Here is a 23691-nt window from a genome sequence, read left to right as displayed (position 1 = left end):
GAGCAGTGTAATCAAAGTGCATTCTTTGCATATGTAATTAATACAGTAATTTGGGTACTCAGCTTCTGTGATCTCATGCATAAGGGTAACTGCTCATTAAGTAATTACATGCCTACCTGTTTTTTCCAGTGCAGTAAATACATTTGGAAGTTTACAGGCATGCTTGATGTACAGGAATGAAACCACAAGCAGAATCAAGTACAGAATGACAAATTTGTCAGAGAGATTGACACTTCAAGGCCCAGTTGTACATGCTTTAAAAAGGAGACAACAGCACTTTCTCTTCTACTAGAAATGTATTACTCTGATATCAGCATTTCCACAACTGGTCAAATTTTAAAACTGATGCAACACGAAAACCTTTCTTTAATGCGAAGAGTAGTATCATCTCCATGTCTCCTTCTGCTACTGTCTGGACTGCACTGCAGGTTACTGGGTAGGTATCACTGGCATCCAAATCATCCTCACTGCGTTCTGGGTGCGGAATCAAACTTTCAGTGAACTATTAGTAACGTCAGCTATAAGCTTAGGTAGAAAGTGGTCAGAAAAATTTCCATGCCCAAGCCTGAAAGATGTCTTTTGAAAAATATGGGCTTGACACATTCAGAATTTCACTCCAACTGAAGAAGGGCAAGCTTCTGCTTATGATGGATTGAGCAGCTGCTAAGAAATGAGAAACATACCCATCTACTCAGAGGGCTGTAGACATCTTGTTTGCAATGTTTTACTTGGGGAAAAAAATTAAAACATTTGGGGCAGTGAAGTTATTAATGATGTTTCCAGGCCAAGGAGCAGAACCATTTTATTTTTACGGAAAAGGTTGCGAATTTTGAATTATCTGATTTTATTTTGGCTACATCAGCAAGTATCTGGACTAGAAGAGTAAGTATCAAGAACACAGTGACCTAGTAGAACTCTCCTGAAGGAGTATTTACCTGCAGATAAAGCAGAAGAGCTTTGAACATTGTTCTCTGACGCACCACATTAAGTTTAATCACTGAACACAGTGAATTTGGCCACATTTTATCCTTATTTTGTGTGGATTTCAATAATAGCATGAAATATAGAACAAAGGGAACTTGAATCTTTTGTCTTCTTAAAGCATTCACCCTGGACATCTGATCTGGGAAGAGAAGCAAGGTGCTGAGGCATCACGCAAAGAAATAATCAGCTCAATTAAGACCTTGATTAAGATGATTCCCCCTCTATCATCACTTCCTCTTGATGCATGAAAGCTAATGTTGGCACAGCAATTACGGTCCAAAGCAATTAGTAACATTTGCTTAGTGCTTTGAGAATGCCAAATGTTAAGTGTTATGGCCTGCCAGACCCCTCACTCTTGCCACACAGCAGACAAACTTGCCTCTTCCCCCTGTTTAAGAGCAGATTGTTCTTACCTCAGCACCTGCCTGGCTGAGTTAATACAAGTCAACCAAATTAAACCAAAGATCCCACAGAAGTGCTGGAATAATGACAGTACTTTACACTTTTATACTGTCTTCCCCCGGTAATCTCCGGTGCTTTATAAACATCAGTAAAATCTCATGAAATTCTTATAATGTATGATCATTTTTATCTGCTTGCTTTAAGGGGAAAACAGACGTATGCTAATGAGGCATCTTGAGCAAAATGATAGAGCAAATGAATGACAGCTCAGTAATAAATCCCAGACGCCCAGATCCCATGCTTTAGATCCTGGGTCGGTGGTAGCACACGGGCTGTTACAAGAAAAACCCTTACGTGAGGTCCCACACACCCCAGCAATCTTCCTCACTGTGATTCCCTACCCATTTTTTTAAAAGGAGAAAATAATGTTTTTTTTTTGTTTGTTTGTTTTTAAATCACACGCACTCCACCACATAAAAGGAATGTCAATCACAGACACCCAGTTCCCATATGGATAGGGTCTCTTACCCCATTTTAAGTGATAACACAAGGAGAACAAAGTATTACCTTCCTCTCCAGCAACAGAATTTCCAACAGTCTCCCTTTCCCACTCAGTCTGGTTAGAAACCTCACTTCCACTTTTTGTCCTTCGAAGAACACTGAAAGCTTTGTTTAATTTTCTAAAAGATCTGCTTCTTATAGTGGAGCGTTCAAAGTGTTGAGCTGAGACAGAAGGGGGGAAAAAAAAGAAGTCAATACAACACAGCAGTTTGGGCCTGTAAACCCTAAAGGAGCACATCATTTCTCTATCTATTGGCATATGACAGGGCATAACAGCCACAGCAAGGCTTCTTGCCCTTTGCCCTTGCATTTGACTCCAAGGCTGCACCCACCTGAATCCGGGTGCAAGTATCCTACCTCTGTCCCACACCCTAAAATTGCCACCTCCCCTGTCTTTTTTGCCAGCCACACACACAAATCTGTACCTGCAGGTGTGGCAGCCTGTGGACAGAATAATCCATAGTCATGGCAGAATCAGCAGCAATCCAGTGAAAAATGCATATAAAAGGAAGAAGCACTGCCCCACAAACAAGCTGTGCATATTCAACAAGAAGAGAAAAGCTGGAAGATTTGTTAATAGCTGTTTGGAGTGAAAAATACCACATAGCCTCAAAACTGTAATGTTCCCAAAGCGTCCAACAACAGTCAAGAGTTTCATATCTAAAATCAAAGATTATCCAGGTGGGAGGGACCAACCAAGTCACATCTTCTGACTTGGGTAAGGCAATACCAAAAAATTGTAGTAGTTTCAAAACATGTCACTATCCTTTCCATCTTCCTGACTATTATGGCTCTGTCTCTCTGAGCTCTGCATGCTAGCCAAACATTGTAATCTAATAATAACACATTCCCTCAAACCAGACTGTGGCCTCAAAACTCCGTAAAACTAGCAGGATTTAATTCCTTTCTGGTGTTCTCTTCTTTCTGCCTCCCTTCCTGTCTCTCTTGCCCCATGCTCACAAAGAGGAGAGCCTTGCACATTTTCTAAACTTTCTTCAGCTCCTTGTCCATTCTCCTAACACACAGCTGGGATAATACAAGGTGGGATATTAGTTTTGGCTTCAGAGTCCTCTGATATAAGCTGTAACCTCACTGTTAATGCTTCCTGGGTCAGTCTTTGGCCAGGCTATATATGTCAAATACGGCACTTGTCAGAGCTCTGTGTGGTGACAAGGGGCGAAGAGTCAAGGCAAGATTTCCTCGTGTAACTTGTCCCTGTGGTTATTTCAGCAGGACGAACTCCTTTGAGTTTCATCTGCTTGGAGGCTGGCAAATCATCCCCTGAGCTGCCAAGGCATTACTTAAGACTTGTTTTCCAGTAAATAATTTGCAACTGCCAAGCGCAGTTCCCAGCTGGCTTTTGGGTAGGTGCCCATGGCGTGGCCTGTGGGGGTTGGCCAGGCCACCACACTTTGACGAAGCCATTGCACAGCTGCAGCATCTCCCCAGCACGTTACGCATGCCAGTCACTCTTCCAACTGATCTGACTTGCTGAAATAACCTTTCCTAGGACCTGCAGCTTAACTGTGTGCACCAAGGCTTTCTTCAGCTTGATGTTGCCCCTGCCCAAGCAAATTTGTTTTTCACATCCAATACATCAGGTCACTGAACGCACATGTTGGCAAGCCATGTAAAATCCAATCTTTGGCTCTCCTTTTTCTTTTTTAAGCTTCCAGCAACATACATTTCACAGGAATGAACACTGAAGGAGGCCGCTAAGCTCTGAAACAATCATTCTTAGTCCTTACTTCTGTGCTGGTTGCTGCGGTGTGGGTCTCTGGGACTGCTGCCCGCCTGGCTGTCCTCTGACATGGGACTGAAGGCCGGGTTCACCAGCCCCGGCTCGTCTGTCATTAAGGCTATGGCTGCAGCTGCAGAGAGTTCAGGGCCCAGAGCGGCCACGGCTAAACTGGAGCTATGGTCCGGAGAGCAGTCTTGGGAACGCCTCTTCCGCTCCTTGGTAAGGCCGTAATGGGATGCTCCTTTACATCTAAGGGAAGGGGAGACATGATAATAAATTGTATTTAAATGTTGCCTACTTACAGTAAGTATCTGAAGCTTAGAAATCACTAGCAGTATAATCTATGACTATGGGGGTGACTGACGAAATATGGACACTCAACAAGGGAGAAAAATGCCAGTCCTGTTGCATTATGCAGAATCAAAAAGAAGGTCTCCCAAAATAGCTGAACTATCATTTTACTTGAAAAGACTATTGCTGGTCAAGGGAGAGAGAGGGCCACAGTCTTACCTGTAGCCTCATGTGTATAAATAGTTACTGTGGATGCAAAAAGACAGGAATGGCAGGTGGCTAATTAAACCAAAGGCTAGAATCTATAATTTGCCCCTTGTCTTTGGTTAATGAAAGAAAACAGGGTGCAGCCTGATTGCTTCTGTAGTTCTGCCAGCGAAATAAAAGCCACCACACCTCGTTCTGCGCCTTGATGCACCTCCTCAGCCACCCTAGCAGTCCCACTGGGAGCCCAGCGCTGCTGTCCTGTAGTCAGCATAAGGCCTTTCTCTCTCAAATTTATGGCCCACACTTCGAATAGAGATGAGCGCATGCAATGAACAGAGCGCTCCAGGTCAGGTTCAAATGCCTCGGGGCTGCGGGAATTGGGTCTGAACTGGGAAGCCTCCGCAGTGCCAATACAGCTCATTTCTTGAGCTGTAGGTAATGGACTGTTTTCATATCCAGCCACATGGATGAATTTGCTGGTTCTGCTATTCCAGCTGAGCTGAACAACTGGAAAAGGGGGGTTGTTGCCTTGATCTAGGAAGAAGCCCAAGAGGCAGCAGCGAGGGTCCCACCGGCCCCGCAAGAAAGTCACTTTAATGAAATTAAAGGCCGCTGTGCTCTTTGTGATTCAGTATTTAACTAGAGTTATAAAACAACTGAAGAACCAGTGTGGTCCAAGGAAACAGCACCTGTCACTTTTCTCCTGCACCACTTCTGCCCAGTGCTCCAGCCATTATAACTTCATTCACTCTATTAAAAGAAATCTGCCTTTCAATAGAAATCTGATGAGCTTGGCCTACTTACTGTTACTATTATCTCTTTCTTCATGGCAAAGGCTAACTGATGACTTTCATAAAAACACCCTGTAGGATGAATTCACAGAAATAGCTGCACAAACCCTTAGGGATAGAAAGCTCTTTGTAATATATGGCATGCCCAAAGGCAATGCAAAATGCATACACTACACAACGCTAGTGAGTTAAGCGTCAGAAAAAAATAGTACCCTGAACAGAGGCTTTGGAAGAGAAATCATTTATAAAAGCAATTCTTGGGACAGAAAGACGAAAGGAGGAGGAGTCTCAGAATTTTCTGTGTCAGCTTCAGAGGGGCGATTTAATTTCTCTTAGGGTATTGTCTTTTTATGAGAAAAAATTTGAATTAAAAACTTTTTTTTAGCACTAAATTACAATTTTCCATCATTTATCTGATACTAATTTTGAAAGTTTCCCTCTTAAAAATAAAAAAACCCCCAAACCCTATCATACTGATGCAGCTGTGCATGCGCTTTGTACACACTTTAAGGTTTGGATGAGAAAGGCTGTGGCAGAAGCTATTTCTGAAACTTTCACAAGGAAAAGGAGATGTCTTGAAAGCAAATATTCTTTTGTGGAAAAGAAGGTTGGCCAACTATTTCAAAGCACCAAGAAAAAGGTATTTGGGACACTTATTCCAAGACGAGTCTGCAACAATGATGGTGTCAAATGGAAGGGAGGAGCTCTCCTATCTCTGTTGCAGAAGGCAGTTCCCTATATCCTTCCAGCAACAAGAAGCCTGATGTCCTCATTCAGCTCCTGAGAATGGTATGTCCCCCCCAGCATCCCAGCCCTTAGCGGGATGCTGTCCTTTTTATTCATAGGGAGCAGAACCAAAAAGGCCCCTCTTGCATCCTACATACAGCTCTCCAACACAACATTTTGGGAACCCTTCTCCTCACCATCCTTGACCTCTGTCGGAACTTGCAATGGAGCCACATTTACTAATCAAGTCTGTGAAACTCCACAAAATTGTTAAATATAGTTTAAAAAGCCACAGCAATAAAACATACACAAGAAAATGGCTTTGTGGTAAATTGTTTGCTATTCTCAAAAGACAATCTCTGCATTACAGAGATGTGTAAAGATTCAATAATAAGAGACGATGATGGGGAGACTATAATTTAAAAGCTTGAGTAGGTGTTGATGAAATAATCTTATTTATTAATAAAGAGCAATATCAGTTACTCCTACTCCTTTTTTTTTTTTTTTTAATTTGCCAGTGGAGTTTCAGTAATTGATATTAGGAAAGCGGTCCTGTGAATGGGTCCTCAAAGGTAGATCCTATTTTTGGTGGATAGTATGAAGATTGACATGAAGATCAGATGGGGCTCTGCCCAAAGATTTCCACCTACATGGGTTCAGTTGCTGCTTGGTGCTCTTCTGTGCTTTTATACTAAACACTTCACTTTTTATGCAAATTCTTAGTCTTTGCTGCTGAATTCACTACAGATATCCAGTTAACAAGATCAGTCCAACTGCAGTGAACAGCAGACAGTTGCTTTGAATGCAGAGAGGGATGACAAAGTTTAAGATGTGGCTTATTAGAGAAGACAAGTTATCGTGCTACAAAGCAAAAAGCATATCTTTTTAATTCTTCCAGAAATAGTTAAAAGAGAACCAAAGCTCTTCAAGTCTGAGTGCTGCATCTATTTCCTAAATAATTGTGGCAGGCATACATGAACAAGATGCAAGCTCTCTTTCTTCAGACTAACACAGTGTCCTTGAAGAAGAAAAAAAATACCAGACCCTCAAACTTGTAATAAAATCTGCAACAGCATCCCTTCACTTTCATTGTTTTCCTTGTGCTGACACTGCTGTGGTAACAGAAAACAGAAAGAGACAACTGTCTAAGTGGATCATATTTATAGTATCTCTGCTATGTTTTTCCATATGGTTGGATTTGGCTTCCAGAAAAGAGAGATCCATAAAACAGCTGCATGCCAGTACTAATTGTCTCTCTCACTGTGATTATTAATCAGCTGCCTGATTTATAGCTGGAAGAGAGGGGTGGCAGTCAGAGCAAGATACCTGATTAGCATAGGCCAGCCATAAAGTGAAACCAATGCTGTCTGGTGGCCAAGGTGAACTGCAGATTTATATTCCTTCTCAGTTGCTCTGGACAGCAAGCATTTTTGTGTTGCTGTATGATAGGGAAACAACTTGAAGGCCAAAAACAAGAGATAAAAAAAAGACATGAAAAATACACATTGTTGAGTTCATGCCATTAAAATAGCGTCATTAGGTGCAATCAGGAAATTTGGGAAATGGTTTCTTATTCTTGCATGGCCTCTTTTATCACCGGCTCTCCCCAGCAGCGACGTGCTGTGCTAAGGCTTGGTGGCGTGATCGAGCCACAGCGCAGCCAATGGGCAGCGGGGAGCTCGGGAAGATGATTGCCAGGGACCTCTGACTGCGCACAAACTTTACCTAAAGCTCAAAGCTTTACCTAGACAGGTTCCCTGCAAGCTCTGCAGGAGGCCTCGCTCCCAGTGCTGCAGCAGCGCATCAGGAGGGAATTGGTGCCACGAGTCCCCTCACTCACAAGCAACAGAAGCTTTGCAGGCTAGGCTTCAGCAGTAGCATGTCCCAGGCGCCAGAGCGAGAAGATCCAAAACCCCATAGCTGCCTTAACTTGGTCCCACAGTTTGCAAAAACAAGCTTTGTGCAAACTCCAGGCCAACAGAAACATTTCTGAGTATTGCAAATTCAAATGAAAACAGTGGTTTTACGACAATGACGCATTTTCCTTGCAGCATCTCTAATGCACACAGTGTAGCAGGGAAGGCCTGAAAGCGAAGCTGACCTCAAAGATTTCCATTACTCAGGCTGACACAGGGGCGAACCCTAACGGCAAAACATAAACAAGGACAACTGTACCGATTTTTCACTTCACTTTTAGTTACCTAAATGAACTGCAATCAGAATCAAAAAAAAGAAAGAAAAGAAACGATGTGTTTATAACATACTTGCTTTTTCTCACATACTTGGCTTTCTGATCTGTGTCACTTCACGGGCTGCTCTTCTTTCCGCCTAGCCCACACCCAACTTCCCTGGGGAAACCTCATCTAGCGAGTGATGGGGAACCAGCCCCTGCTCCCGAGCCAGCCCTGGTGTAAACACACACAGCAGAAGCTCTCCCTGCCCAATTCCACAGTGCTTTCCGGACCTAACTTCCCACGTCACTCGTATTTTGGTACTGTTTTGTTTTAGCACAGCAGCAAGGGACACATTGTCTGAGTGCAATTATGAATAATGTATACAAAGCACTTATGATTGCCCAGCAGACGAAAATACTGCATAATGGGCTGTCATGACTGATTGGAGGCTAAACCCTGGTTAGGGTAGACAAGTATGTTTCAATTAGGCCCTCACTGGAAGCAGTCTTGTCCCCGTGTTATTTGGGCTAGGGCAAGACTTGATATAAGCCAGGATCAGAAGCACCAAAGTGTGCATTGCATCCCAACTCCGTCATATGAACTCCTCCAACTGTGCTGGAGCTACCAAACTAATCCAGTGGAAAGGATGACAGAGAAACTGATGGTCACCAGCAAGGACCAGCGTGGATAATCAAGTGCTGACAGCCTCTCTTGTGAGACCCTGCAGTGCGATGAGAGGCTCCTACCTTGCCTGAGGGAGGGGGGATTTGAAGCAGAGCAGCTGCCTCGCAGAGAGACGTAGGCAGCTCCTCTCCCAAGGGAAGCCTTCACACCATGTTTGTATCAGCAGTGGTTGTAGTCTAAATATAACCCAAACACCAACCATAGGGAATTTAGGCCAAACCTCTCACTTCTAAAGTCCCTGAAAATCCAGCAAAAGCAAGTGAACTGACTTGGTTCTCAGGCAGGGAACACACTGACTCTTCTGATCTTAATACTACCAACAGCGCAATGGGAACTGCAGCTAAAAGCAAAAAGGGAGTTAGGCACCTAACCTTAAACCAAATCCCATGTTACAGATCGAAGCCAAAAGGCAACAAATCCAAAATCTCCCCTCCAGACTAACCACACAGGTACTTAAGAGGCCAAAGACATCAATATCTTTAACAGCGAAGCTGACTAATGTTCTGCTGCCTGTTACACCCAATGATGTTGTATCATCCTTTCTCAGAAAGCTGGCTCTTGTGAATCCTGGTCCTGAATGCCAAATTCCTCTTTTGCTGCATATGAAAATCAATCCTGAAACTGAATGCTTAACAGTTAGATGTGGTGAAGCAATGTTTTTCCTTGATAGTTCTGGGTTCTTGCAAAGATTAACCACTGCATGAACCCTGCATATGAAAAAAAACCCTTGATAAATAAGTAATTAGATTTTTTTTTTAAACATATTTGCCTTTTCTGCTTTTTATAAAGGATTGTGTCATGCCAAGAGCATTCATTGGGCTACTGTGAGGTAGCTATGGCTAGGAAGGTCCTGTCTACCATAAACCTTCCTCAGTTTTCATAAAGAAGGAGATGAGCAGTCTAAAAGCAAAGCTTAAACTCCTGGCCTACAGTTTCCAACCGACATCACTTGAAAGTCAGACTGCAAAAACTATGTCTAAATATGCATTTCCAAACAGGCTCTTTTCTGCAACTGCATCTGAATTTCATGATAGGGCCAGCAACATTTCCAGATGCTCACCACTGCTATCCTATGCACTCAGTACCCTGACATTTATGCACTTAGTTATCCTCTCTCTGATGGTCTCCCTTATCACAGTGTCAGAGTCTTGCCATCTTGTTTGGAGAAAAAAGCTCATTTTTCATCCAACTTAAGTGGGAAATGGTCCCAATTACTATTACTCTTTCACTGCTATGTATCAATGCCCCTATAAACAAAAGCCTTTTAGAGACAACTCCCTGACACCTGTGGCCCTCGTGTGGCATCATGGCCACCTGGGAAGGAAGTGCAGGTCGGCCTCTTGATCTCCGCTGCTTCCACCAGCTTCAGGGTGAGTGATTCCACCCCACACTTCCATAAACACAGCTCGTCTCCCTTTCAACGCTTTGATAAGTACAATACACGGGCCGATGAGGCAAATGGCTGTCAGGGAGATTTTCTAATATTATTCTCTCTCTACTGTCAGCCAGAGATCTGTGTTAAAGTACAAACACATAGTAGATTTAGTGGCTCTATCCTTCTGCATTAGCGCTCTATAAGTATTTATAAAGATCCTCATAACATTTATTTCTTTATGTTAAAGATATTTAGATCATACACTTTCCCACAAGAAAGGAAAAATCTCTCAAATCTTCATTATTTCAGCTTAAATTCTGCAAATCGCTGTATTTTTTTCCTGCTTTTTGTTTTACTGAAGCCATCATAATTCAACAAAGTCTAGAACTACCTAACTAATAAAGCCTAAAGTTGTGTTATGTCCTGTCTGTAAAGACCTGGCCCCAGGGAAGAGCTGTCATTTCCACAATGCTCTCGCACTATGATGCTATCAAACAAAATGTAAGTGTATATAATATAAGGAATGCGTGCAGGTTCTACAATGTGCTTTGGGTTGATGAACAATGGAATTATAGCTCACAACTCGGTCCCAATGGTTCCCAAAATTTCATATGGAAAAGACGGCCAATGCCAGACACATACTAAACAAGCATTCTGCTCTGTGCAACAGAAACCAAATACCCATTTTAAATGTGGATGTTTATACTGAGGAAAGGGAGGAATCTCCAGATTTCCTACTAGTTTTCAGGACAGCTGAAAGAACTTGGAACACATTTTTATTCTTGAACAAATTGTAAGATTCAAATTTCATGTACATGATGCCAAAGTGTCATGTAATGTGGTCATGTTTAAGATTTTTTTCTCTTCTTTAAAAAGCAAAAAGTTGCATTTCAATCACCAGCATTAGCTTCTATTATGAAATATTTAAAGAGCCCCATTAGTCTCTATCATGGGAACAGAGAATTGAAAGAAATAGGTAAACAATACCAGTTGCCTGCAACTGTAGGCAAAAATCATGATTGGGATTATTGTGCAATGACCGCAGTTGTGGGGACTGTACAGACTGTTTGTCCCGATCATGATCTTTCCCTCCCCTGACACTTCTTCCAGGCCATTACTCTGTCACTGATGGTTTTAAAACTACAACTATACTGATTTCTCTTCAAGGGTCAAGCACGGTTTCAAATGTTTCCAGTCTTAAGCCATTCCAAAAAATATGTGTGTGTGTGTATACATACACACACACACACACACACACACATTATACATACATATATACGTATACTATAATACATACATATATATCTGTATATATATGTATGTATTATAATGCAATATAACTGCAGCTGTATTACATATAGGGAAATGAAGCTGTAAATTGTTCAAGACAGTCTAGATGAGCAAGCCAGAATATGGGCTGGAAAAGCCAGCTTCTCTTATGGATTAGCCCAGGTCCCATGGCTAACACGGAAGCTGTCTAATACAACTACTACTTTAGAGAAGCTACTATTTACAATTTCATTTGCAGCTTCACCTTCCATTGCCCCTTCCCCATCCCCTGAAGCCGTTAGCACTCTGAGAAAACAGTACAGCATCAGCAGTCTGTTTTCATTGCTCATTTAAGGCTTGGCCTTTGGTTGCCGCTATAGCTTCTACCTTTTTCAAAGCTGCTTTTAAATGTAATGCTTGTAGAACACAAGTAGACCTAGAGCAACAAAAATAAGAAATTAACCAGGGTGAAAGACTACAGTAAGCCTATTAATTACTATTAGCTCCTAGATTACTATAAACAAACATCATTCATCACAATGAAGTTACTAGCTACAAGTTCAGAACCTCAGTGATCTTGTGTTATGCAAAATAATAGCAGTATTTATTTATATGAAACTTACTCAATTAAATATTAAAGCTCCCAAGAGTAAGCTAATAATATTAATTGTATCTCACGCAAACTACTCACACCAAGTGATACAAAGAAGGAAAACAGGACTAGCACACTATCCCTTAACTCATGGCAGGTGCTCAGATACCAACACAGCCAGGAGCATGTGAGTACATGGTTAGGACATTCAGGGCAAAATAAGGGGGAAAAATAAGACGCCTGGGGCTAGCATCTTTGAACTGATGAGAGCCCGTAACTCTTGCTGATGGCTTCTAGTGTTTTTAGTATTCAATAGCTTACAACAAACCATTGTTTTAATACACTAACCCTGTTTGAATGCTGTGTTAAAGTCCTGAGTACTAAAAACTCCTCTTGACTTCAGCAGAGCTGGAACTTGATTAAAACTCTACCAGATGCATTCATCACCTTGCAGAACTGCACCATTTTCCACATAAAAAACTTAAAAACTTCCACCTTCCCGGCTCTTGAGGAAAAATGGAACATGGTTTCAAAAGGAAGAGAGAACACATATATTAAAGTCCCACCTCCCCAAAAGGTTTCTTCATGGAAAACTTAAGTATTCATCACCAGCTGCTGATCAATACTGGTACTTTCTTTCACCTACGGAAGGCCCACAGTAGGGAGCAATTGCATGCAATACATGTTAGTCAGGTATTTGGAGAGTAACATAACAGCCATTAGCAGCTGTCAGCTTCATGTCTGATTTTCAAGTCCATCCAAGACCACTCAAAAAATAGCACTAGTATTCAGAGGGCAATCTTGACTGTTGATTTTGCCTTATACTAATAAAATAATAATTCAAACTTTTTACAAAAGAAAGTGAGATCACATGTAATGAGACTACAGGATCACTGAATATCTATCTCATAATCTTAACTAAAAAAAAAAGCCTAAGCAAAATTAGAGCATTTATACTAGGGCTCAATAAAATGTTAATGCTGCTCAGATCAAGTTATCTGTGACAAAATAAATGCAAGGACAAAGAAATTCTTAAGGTATTGCAGTGCTATACCTCATGATACTACACAATCCACTGTGTTTTTCCAATTATGTAGATACATATATAATTAATGTTAAGAATAAGCACCAATCTGTTGATTCATGTATTTTCATGCTTGTTGTTCAGTGTTTTGATCACTTGATTATATTCAACAGGTATAACTAGTATCCCGGAACCTAATATCTTAGCGTTGTCATCCTCTCCCTGTATCCCCACCTATACTATAAAAAGTTTATGACGCAGTGAGCAAAATAAGCTTGCAAAGGGACAAGAGGTTTTGGTTCTTTGACAACAATCACAGTATGAAAAAGACAGTATCAATGTAAGCAGTTTCTTGCAACTACAGGCAGAAGAGCCTGCCAAACAGAAACTTTGCATTTACACATACTTAACACACATTTCTTTGTTCCATACAACTAATCAAAATACCTACTATGCCACAGACTCAACAAGTCAGCACTGCTGAGATTAAGTTTTAAGCTTCTGTTGACATAAAGTAGTGAAACATAAGATTAGAAATGTAAAATAATAAAAAGGGGACATTGCATTCAATTTCAAGGTGTTTCCATCAGACCCTTGAATTTACTAACACGCATGCTATGGAATTTGCAATTACAAGAAACGATGAGTCTGTGGTCAGTAAGCAACAAATGCTGTCTTAGTACCTTCTTATTGCTAGACCATGGTATGAAGAGCCACCCAGGAAGTGGCACCCAAGTGCCACTAGTGCTATAGTGGCACTTGCCCCTGACCTCAGTTACCCAAAGATTGCATAAGATCCCTTTTAGGTCAGCATGAGTGTCTAAATTACATCACTAACACATCTTGGTACACACTGCACTCTGAAAACATATTTGCCTCCCTCTGGGGTCAGAAAAGGGAGGTCTTCATACGCCTTCTTAGAAGTTGATAAAACACAAAGATCCCTGTCTGGTGCCCATCTGAGTGTTGTGTGAACGTCTCTGCTGCAATGAGTAAGAAGCATCACAGTATGTCACAGATGTTTCCTATTTTAAAAAGTAGCTCTTCTGTCTTTCCCAATTCATGGGCTGATATTCAACAAGGACCCCCAAATAATCCAACAAAACGTGAACTACATGCAACTCAGAGTCACTGTCTTACGTAAACCCCTCAAACAACACGGGATCCTTGTAGGGTGGGGAGGGGAGAGTAACATTTCCTGGTGCATCACAGAGCTTAGATTCCAGGATTTCAGCCTAAATGAGTATTGACACTGGCATAAAAAGTACATAACTCACACTGTTGATTAAATGTCTCATTTTATGAGTTTCTGTGAACATAACATAGCCAGCAGTACATCTTATTCATTCAACTCTAGAGAAACACTGTTCTGGCTTCCGCTCCTCCTATCTCTGCAGTCTTTCCCTTTGTGCATATGGTTGGAAGAGGATGGAGCAGAAGGATATTATGAGCCAGTTTTCAGGACAGAACTCCCCAAACCCACTGGACATGCAAAAATCTTCACTGCTTGTGGTTTGATGGGTTTCACCCAGTTGAATATGAAATATTCAGTGAGATATGTAGCTCTTCCATTAAAATAAACACACATTCTAAAAGCATTTGAAGACTCCAGAAAGTCCTTATTCAGCTGCAGTGCAAGTATGGTTGGAATGTTGTTTATAGTCTTCCCCAAACTCACATGGTAAGAAATACACATGTTGTAAAAATTGTGGAAAATACTTTTTTCAAATTGCCTCTTTTTTTTTTTCTTTTTTAAAGGAACTACCAGAAACACTTTTTACCCAAATTCCTTTAAGCCGAATTTGAAAAAAGGTCTTAGGCTCCTCATGCATATCTTAGATTTGAGGGGAGGAGCAACCCACAGAAGTGCTGCCTACCCACTGACACTAGTTTTTGTAAGTAACTGCTCACAGTTGTGCTCATGCACTCCGGCTGAGCAAAAAGTCCTGGCCTTAAGGTTCACAGACCAGGCATCCATACTCTGAAGCATGCCAAAGTAGCCAATCAACTCGGCCTTCTTGCCACACAAGTATGTTACGAACATAGTACAGACATACATAACAAACAGTGGTGGAAGCAGGGATCTGACCCTGGACTCCTTTAATAACAAAAGGTGCCTTCAGAAGCGGGCATTGTATTAACAACAGCACAAAATAGATTTCCCTTACAAAGGTGAGAAGGGGAAGGAGAAAATATCTTTTGCACCATATCTTACTTTCAGCCCAAGTTGCTCTGACTGCTGCTTCTTCATATGCTTTAGCCTGCAGATGCTACAGGTTTCTTTAGGCTTTCCCAGTCATTTCTACTCTCTCAGACAGCATGCTATTTTTGTGTGGTGTAAATAACAATAATGTTTGTGCTCCAGTTTTTCTTTAATTATTCAATTACTAAAAATTTTGGGGGTAAGGGACAGTCATCTCATACTGTCCCAGTACAAAATGCATTAATTTGCCTACTCATCCTACTAAAATACAGGAAATAGAAAACAGAAACAGTGCTCGTTAAGAGCCTGCTCTTTCACTCCCTTTTCATACCACTGCTGCCATGGGAAGTCCAATATTCAAGCTCTAATAACTATTTTTGCTTTGGAAACTAAAATACAAGCATCAGGCATGCAGCTGGGCATACTAAAACACCATGGACAGACCTGGGCAGCAGGTTTGGAAAACTGAACCTTGAGCGTGAGTTGCAGTTATATTCTCCAGGTAATCTGAGACTGAGGCCTTGCCCCTGCTGTCCTAGGAGATGGCACATCCTGCTTGACCTTGCTGCTGCTATAAAATGGGTTTGGGTTGCTATTTAAGAGGCTTTCTTGAAGTGCTTCCAAACCATGAATTCTTTCTGACAGGTTCTGGCATCGCGGTGACGCAGTCAGCCTGAGGCTGTTCCAGCTCAACTGTGATTTTCTTAATGTCACAATTCAAGTAGACTCAGGTCTAGTTAGCAGTGGTGGTGGACCCCCTCAAGGAAAAATGAGGTGGCATAGGAGATGATGTCAGTTCATTATTGACTCTGGAAGGGGGATAATTATGGCCTGTCTTTTTCAAACTGAGATGACCCTGGTCCTTCACAAGGGAGCTACCAATGTGAGCTCCAGCAGCTCACCCAGGCTATGGCTCATCTCCTGCTAATTTTCACAGCAAAGGGACTACCTACCTCATGACTCAAGGTGATCCAAGCCATCACCAATAGTCAGAGGCTCAAGTACAACATCTATACTTATGTCCAGCAGACTGCAGCATGCTGGAGGTGTTGGATGTGTTGGCAGCCCACATCCAGACCTATTTAAAACAAATCCTACTTGCTTTATGTAAATATTACTGTAATGGCCTGTCAATGCAGATGGCTAATCCACCCACCCTGACCAGTTTTCTAATACGGAATAATCTTACAGCTACAATAAGAAAATTTTCTCTGGTTCCAAAATACCATCTCCTTCACACTAGATATGAACACTGAGGATAAAAAAAATGATGGAGACAGACTAAACAAAACCAGCAATGCATTTAAATATTTATACTAGCAATTGAGATATGTTTCTGTTTTAGTATTTTTTGCAATGCCTTAGATCAATGTTTGGTGGTTTATCTGTCTTCAGTTGATTGTACCTTTTGTGGCTTAAGAACTTCTAAACTGCCCTGAAACAAGTTATCTTCCTGAAAGGGCAAAACCAGATGCTCAGCACTCAACAGCTTTTGTTTATAGTGGTGTTATAGGGAGGGAGAAGGAGCAGGAAGAAGAAAGAGAAATACCTAACAATTTAGTGACTGTAAACAGAACAAGAGTCTCACAGCAAATTATTTTCCTCTTTCTTTAAAAGCTAACTGAAGATGTGACAGCATCACATAGGAAGGCTTGTTGAGTATTTAGATATTGGTATTAAGGAGACCTTTCAAAATTGAGCACAAACAGTTGTACAAAAGTTAACCACATCAGCCTCCAGAGATGGTACTGTTTACTAAGAGCTTGTCTGCATGAGGGAAATAAATGATTACCAGAGTGGTTGTGGAACAATACCTCAGCCACAGTATATATATTATATGCATAGAAACACATATCCCAGAAGAGTTCCCCTGGAGACATCCCTGTTCCAGAATAAGAGCATTCACCAGAGAAGCTACCCTGGCCTAAAAACAGCGCTGTAACAGCACACCCGATTTTATTATGGATTAACTTCTCTGCAGGCTCACACCGTTTCTTTGGGGTAACATCTTCTCTTTCTCCCCTCGCCCCATTCTCCGGGCTCCCAGCGAGGACTGGGGATCTCAGAGCAAATCTTAGATGCCAGTTTCCTGAGGCCACTGCACCCTGGAGTGCCAGGCTCTGCACTCAGAGCTCCTCTCTTCATACTAGGTAGTGGCTGGGTAATTATCCCATGTGTTCAAGCCTGTAAAGATACCTGCCCATTCCTTTAGCCCACAAAGAATCAGGTATACCGAGGCATGGACAGACATTTATGCCAATGGATACAAGTTACACAGGGAAGTGAATCAAGGGATCCATTTGCTACTGGGACAAAAAAAAATAGATCATTTTTTTCTTTCCTTTGATAATTTGTTTTCTGTTAATCAACATGTTAAAAGTATCATTTTATCACTGGTGTCCTAATAAGCTCAGAGAGAAAAAGGTCTCCCAAATTAGTAGGCAGACTTTTCCAGCAGCATCCTTTATGATGAAACCTAACTTGCAAAAAGATGATTCGTTCAGTCACCCTTGTCTAGCAGTTAGGAGGTGACATTTTTCCATAGTTCAGGCTTAGGAGCTCAGTGAGAGCCACATTCTACCCTGCACCATGTCATGTCTGGAAAGCAAGTTAAAGGCTCCCTTTATTCCTTGTGTAATAAAAAGTCTTTAGGACTTGCTATGCTTTTGTTCAGATTGTCTCCCACAAAGCAGATTTGGCTCATTTGTGGGTTCTCTATACCACCATAGTACAAAAAGCAAAAGGAATAAAAGCAGTCTCCTAGAGCCCTGACTGTAGAGGCAGCACTTTTTTTCCCCTTCAGATATCACAGCAATTCTAACAAAAACAATAGAGGTAAGTGAAAATAAAAGACACCCATTTACCTTAAAAGCTTTACCATTTACCTAATAAAGCTTTAGCTGAAGGTTTTAGCTGATTTATTATGCACAAAGCATAAAAGAGCTTGGGACTTGAAACAGAGCTCTGGAGCTGCATCCAAATATTGCTAAAGTTGAAGGGTGCAGAGCTCAGGGATCCAAACAGAATCACGGAGTCCAAATTAATGTGCTCAGGTCAGGATCTAACAATGCACTTTTGGTTTGCAAGGGAGGGGGCCATTTCTCTTCCATATGAGTGTTTGAGAAGACGTGGAAGGAGTGCTCTTTGCAACGGAGTTAAAGAGAGGGGAGGAGAACAACAACGCGTGCTTCCCTGATGCAGAGGACCACAGACAACACAGCTGTTCTTTTTGGAAACGTCGGAGAGGAAAACAGAGGTGCCTAGGGAGTTGTCAGCAGCGGACAGCCCAATAGGTGATTCCAAGCCAATGCTTCACATAGTCATAATCTTTTCTTGAAAACATTGCTCAGGAAACCTGGGTCTGACTAACTTTACAAATAACAAACGCCATTTTAAAAACAGACACATAAATTAGAAAATCACATAGGATCAAATTTCTCTGTTTCTCTATCTGGATAGTTCTGAAAAATGAGAGTACAGGAGTGTCTCAGTGCAGATTCTGCAACTAAAATAGCGATGTATCATCCCTCTCCTCCTTGGGCATGGCCACATCCAGGGAATGCCTGAACAAGGATTTCTGCCTGGCTTTCGGCTCAGGACTCCAGCCATGCCGCCACCTTTCTCACCCTGACCACTTCATCTATCTCATTTGCAAGCCTCCTGGGGCAGGGAAGGCAGGTTGCTTTCTGAGGTCTGCACAGGACCAATTATTCCACCAGGTCCCAAGAAACAAATAATAAAATTATATCCCTGGGCTCTGCAGGAAGTCACACACATCGGGGGCAAAATATGACCTCAAGTTTGTTTTGAAATCCTGTCGGTGTGTGCCTGAGCAGCAAGAGCACCGTGGCAGCTCTCAGATGGACACAGGTACTCCCTGCTCTCCTCCTCTGTGCCCGGGGACTCTGGCTCTGAAACACAGCAGGACTCCTAGGTTTAGTGGGAGGATAGAGAGACAGGGAGGAAGGAGTGGCATATGGTATTTCGAGCACTACTAGTGAGAAAGAGAAGGGGGGGAAAAATGTGCTGAAGCTTTTTGAATGAAGATCACCCAAACTGTAAAGCCTGAATTTCCCTGGAACAAACAAAAAAACAAAAAGCAAAATGCAAACCCTCTACTTTTTTGTGTCTGGGACACTGAGCTAAAATGAGGCTGCCAAAATGATTCCTATTTCATCCCCATCACTGTGGTCAGTGGGAAACAGGATGCTTTCCTAGCCTTTAGCTATGCCTTTCTTGCAGCTTTTTCTGTAGCTTCTGTCACAGGCAATGGACCCCTTTCCCTTTAAAACTCCTGAAGCCTTCAGTGGAGATGTGGATAACCCTTACAAGGAATAGCGTCAAAGCTGGAGACAAACAAGGGAGCCTTTTTGCACTCTTGAGCTTTAGCTGAAGATGATGAATCTATTTTACCATCAGTCATGCTAGTCTCTTGAAAGTAGCCTGTTTAAAAGGGCCTTCTTCGAACAGGGAAACTGTTTGGTCAGTGTAAAGTCATGGAATTTGTTTCTACCATGGCTAGGAGATAAATTTCAACAAAAATGGGAGAAAAGTCAGGATTTTGTAAAATCTGCTGTCATGCAGCTACCATTGTCACAAGGGACAGCAAAAGTGGAGTCTGAGGTTTTATGAAGCTTCCACACAGGGGTTTTTTGGGGTGGGGTGGGGGGATGCATTCACAGAGATTGCAGAAGCTGGAGTCCATGACATTTTATTTATATTGTCTAAATTAATTCACCCACATGTCCTCAAGGGATGTTCTGGTTTTTAGAATTGCTGTTTCTGCTAAAATCAAAACTAGTATTATGAATCAGAGTTAGAAGCTCCTCTCTCCCCAAATGCAGCTTCTTACTACTGCATCTCTCTCTATATATGTAAAAAATAAATGTTTGTCCTTGTTCACAAAGTCTCATTTTCCTCCTAATTCATTCCAATGAAAATCGACAGAGTCATTTGTTGAAGTCAGTGGAACAATATCTATGTAGAAATAATTTAAGTGAGGAGAAAATCAAGCATGCTGGTATTACTCTCTTCACTTCTTTCTCCATCTTGCATAGCTTCCTCTGAGCAGAAATAGCAGATAGTGTAACAACCAGAGAGAAGGCCCAGGAGCCAAGCAAATCAACCAAGTAAGAAGAATTAAACTACAGTGTGGGAGAACTTATCATACCTATTTCCGTGGCTTATTTTATGTTCATTGTTTGTAGTGGGCTTCAACATACAGGGCAGTTGCAACTCCTTTAAGGATTTCAGTCCAGGTGGTAATTTAACTAGCTAGAGGATCAGTAGATAAAACTCTGACATTAAATGTCAGTTCTAAAGCTGAACTATTTCATGGCCTGGCTTAACCTGGTTTAGTCTAACAGACAAATGTTTAGAGTTCACCAGAACTGCTGAAGTGAAGTTAATATAAAGAGAATTTCACTAAACCTGGTCAATCCATAAAGCTTCCTTTGTTTTTAGCTTTCAGCTCAGCATGTTTTGCTGAAATTAAGCTCAGGAGCTTAAATTCACAGTTTACTCATACATTAATTCATAAACTTAAAATAAGAGGCATAACCAGCTCAGAGTTTGCAGTGCTGAAATAGTCTACAGAGACACAAGACACATGGCTTAATGTGCTCATCATCATTGTACTTAACCTCATGGGTCTTCAACAGATCAAGTCAGCCAGTTTCCCTGTCTTTCCTTTTCTTCCCCACTCTCCTTGAATGAGACAACTTCATCAAGGGAATAGTCATTTCAGAGGCATCAGGTGCTTGGAGATTAGAGAAAGGAGCAGACAGGGCTTCACCATCACTACAACGAGGAGGACACAGCCAGCACAGCTCAGGCAGCAGGGTCTCACCATGCACTAATACTTTGAACTTACCAAATTTAAGTGACTTTGAAATTATGGATAGGTGATCTCCACTTGCCTGTCACAGTTAAATGCATGACCAGCATACTCTGCCCTTGTTTGATCTTGTCTCTGTGTATTTACCACAGTGGTTAGAATGGGTCTGTGTCCAAGAAAGCCTTATATTTTTAAATCAGTTCATTGCTTGCCCCTAGTCTCTCTCTCTTCCCTCTGCTGGATAGGAGAAAAATACCGCCATGGTGCAGTGCACTGTTTAAGGCCACTCTTCCCCTGTTAACATTGATTCTTTGGTACTGCTGCTACTGAGCAGCGCAGACACGTTTCATCGGTAGTTTGTGGGAAAGGCAAGAGCAGAGGGGTAAAGAAAATAGGAGGTCAGATGAAGAAAAGGAAAGACAAAGATTTAGAATAGACAGGAACAGCCAGGCAGAAAATGGTTAAGGAAACCAAAATGCAGTCTGGCACTGCTGATGACAGAGACTGAACTAGTATTACAAGTCATACCAAGGGAACCAAAAGAAAGACTCCTTTACAGAGCTTCAAACCTGCATTTTCTCCCAAAACACATACAGGACAGAAGCAGCCAGCTAATGCTTGGCAGGTAGCATCAAGACAGTTTATGTAACACTGCAAAAGGTAAGCACTATTGAGGCGCAAACGGTTATTTTTACCCAACATGCAGGCAAATCAAGCGCTCTCAGTACAAAAACCTTCTTTCTGTCAGCTGTGAGCTCTCTTGGTGTTGTAAAGCCCCACAAGGCACAAAATCACTATGGTATTTTTTTGCATTCATTGTCGACCTCTATTTGCTGGGGATTTGAAAAACAGAGACATGAAGCACAGGAAGATCTGAGCAAGAATTAGCAGACATTATCAAAAGGCAAGGAGACTATCGCAAATCTGTGAAATGCATTTTCTTTGTAAGAATATGCCTAAACCTCTCTGCAACACTGAATTAACAAAAATATGAGGGATGTAACTAAGTATCTGCTGAGGAAAGGGGAAGGGCAAGGGCAGGAAAAAGGATGGATTCTGTTGGGAGGTAAATGGAACAGAAGCAAGTGATTTTTGGAAATATCTGGTGTGGATTACAGTTCATCAACTCTAGAAGAGGGTTACTTGGTCTCAGCCTCCCTTTATAAATGTCTTTTTTTCACGTGGGTCATGTTACTATTATTCAAGCTTAGATTATGAAAAAGGCAGATCTGCAAGACTTTGCATTTATTTGCTCTGTCAGCTCAACATATTTAGTGCAAGTCTAGATGTACACTATATATCTTATTTAATACTCTGTCCTGTTTTGGTCTATTCTCTTCTGATTTATTTTGAAGTAAAAGACCACAACTGTAAGTGCCTTCAGACCTACAGATGCTTAAACCACTGGGGACAAAGGAGAAAATACTGAAATGCAGCAAACATTACTGTCCAATTTCGTTATACTCATGCCTTGGGAGGATAAAACAAGAATGTGCTGGAATTCAATCCCCTCTGAGGGAAGAAATTGGAAGCAGTATGTTTGCCAGAAATGATGTACACTCAGTCCTCTAAAAATCATCAAGATAAGCAAAATTTAAATGCAAGACTTATTAAAATGGACACTGACAAAAACGTAGAGACACAGCACCAAGGGAAGTACATTCCTATGGCCATACTTTCGACCCATGACAACACAAAGCAGCTGGAAAGCAGACAAGGAGAACATGGCACTTTGCTAATATTGGCAGCTGTTTGGGGGCTGCAGGACTCTGCCAGTCCTATGCCAAGGTTGCTGCAGAGCGCACACGTATGGCACTGGTTTGTAGCAATCAGCCCTGGACACCCAGGGCAGGATCTTCTCAGCACATCTAGGTTGATCTGGCTAATAGTACAAGTATTTCCAGTGTACTCTGGGTTGAGGCAAAGCAGCAGCAACCGGCGCTTTCAACTATGCTCTACCCCGCAACAGATCCTGATGGCAAAAGTAACCCCAGCAGTGCCAAGAGCAAAAGAGAAACCCCACCATATTCACACTGCTTTGGGGGAGGGACTGTACTCATCCTTTCTCCAGCACTGCCATCTTCCTGCTGTCATCCCCATCCAGGTAATGCTCTGAGGCCAAAAGTTCAAACCAAAATTACTGGTGTGGCTCCTTTTGGGAGCTGACAAGGGCAAGTCACAGCCATCTCTTGGGATCCCAGCTCCAGCTGCGCTACTGCAAAACCTGTTTGGTGAATGACTGTGTTACAACATGTGTCTGCTGTATATACGGCTTGCTTATTTCTGACTGTAATTTAACCTGTTGGTAGGAGAGTCCGGTACGTATCAAGTGAAACAGCCTTGCCCAACCATATCAGCCTACACATCCCCACATCATGGCAGTAGCACAGCACACTCTGCTTCCAGTGGCTCTCCTACAGCTGACAGGACAGACTGGGTTGATCACGCCTATCTGTTCTCCATAAAAGCCTACCGCATGTGGGACATTTTTTGGCATTTCATGTTGTTGACTTATAAAATCCTCAAGCGAGGAGGTCTCTGCTGATGCTCCTATGAAACTATTCCACTGCTCATTTTACAAGGGAAGGAAGGTTAAACCAACAAACAAACCCATAGTGGGACGTCACCAATACTAACTGAATGTTAAAAATAACATATAACAGTAATGCTTATCACATATGGAAAAAGAAAGAAAAGAGCCTGAATTATGCATTACTGATCAAATGCTATAGCTGAAATTTATAACTCTAAAGACATTTTTGTTCATTTATTTTACCTTATTTAGATAAATAATTTGCAGTGAGTTGGTGAAAGAGCAAATAGAAAAAAAA

At 41.8% G+C, this 23691-nt stretch overlaps 1 protein-coding gene across 1 annotated transcript in view; it reads right to left on the bottom strand.

Annotated features, from left to right (window-relative positions):
• Positions 1 to 23691, bottom strand: part of LNX1 (ligand of numb-protein X 1) — a 70913-nt gene that overhangs the window by 34356 nt on the left and 12866 nt on the right. The window contains exons 2-3 of the mRNA XM_067297153.1: positions 3696 to 3937; positions 1954 to 2109 (exon numbers count right to left, since the gene is read on the bottom strand). Of these exons, the coding sequence (XP_067153254.1) occupies positions 1954 to 2109; positions 3696 to 3937 (398 nt within the window). The remainder of the gene's footprint in view (positions 1 to 1953; positions 2110 to 3695; positions 3938 to 23691) is intronic.

The sequence above is a fragment of the Apteryx mantelli genome, chromosome 5 (genome assembly GCF_036417845.1).
Source record: "Apteryx mantelli isolate bAptMan1 chromosome 5, bAptMan1.hap1, whole genome shotgun sequence".
Taxonomy (NCBI): Eukaryota; Metazoa; Chordata; class Aves; order Apterygiformes; family Apterygidae; genus Apteryx; species Apteryx mantelli.
Note: the sequence above shows the minus strand (reverse complement) of the source record. Positions and strands in the feature narration are given on the sequence as shown.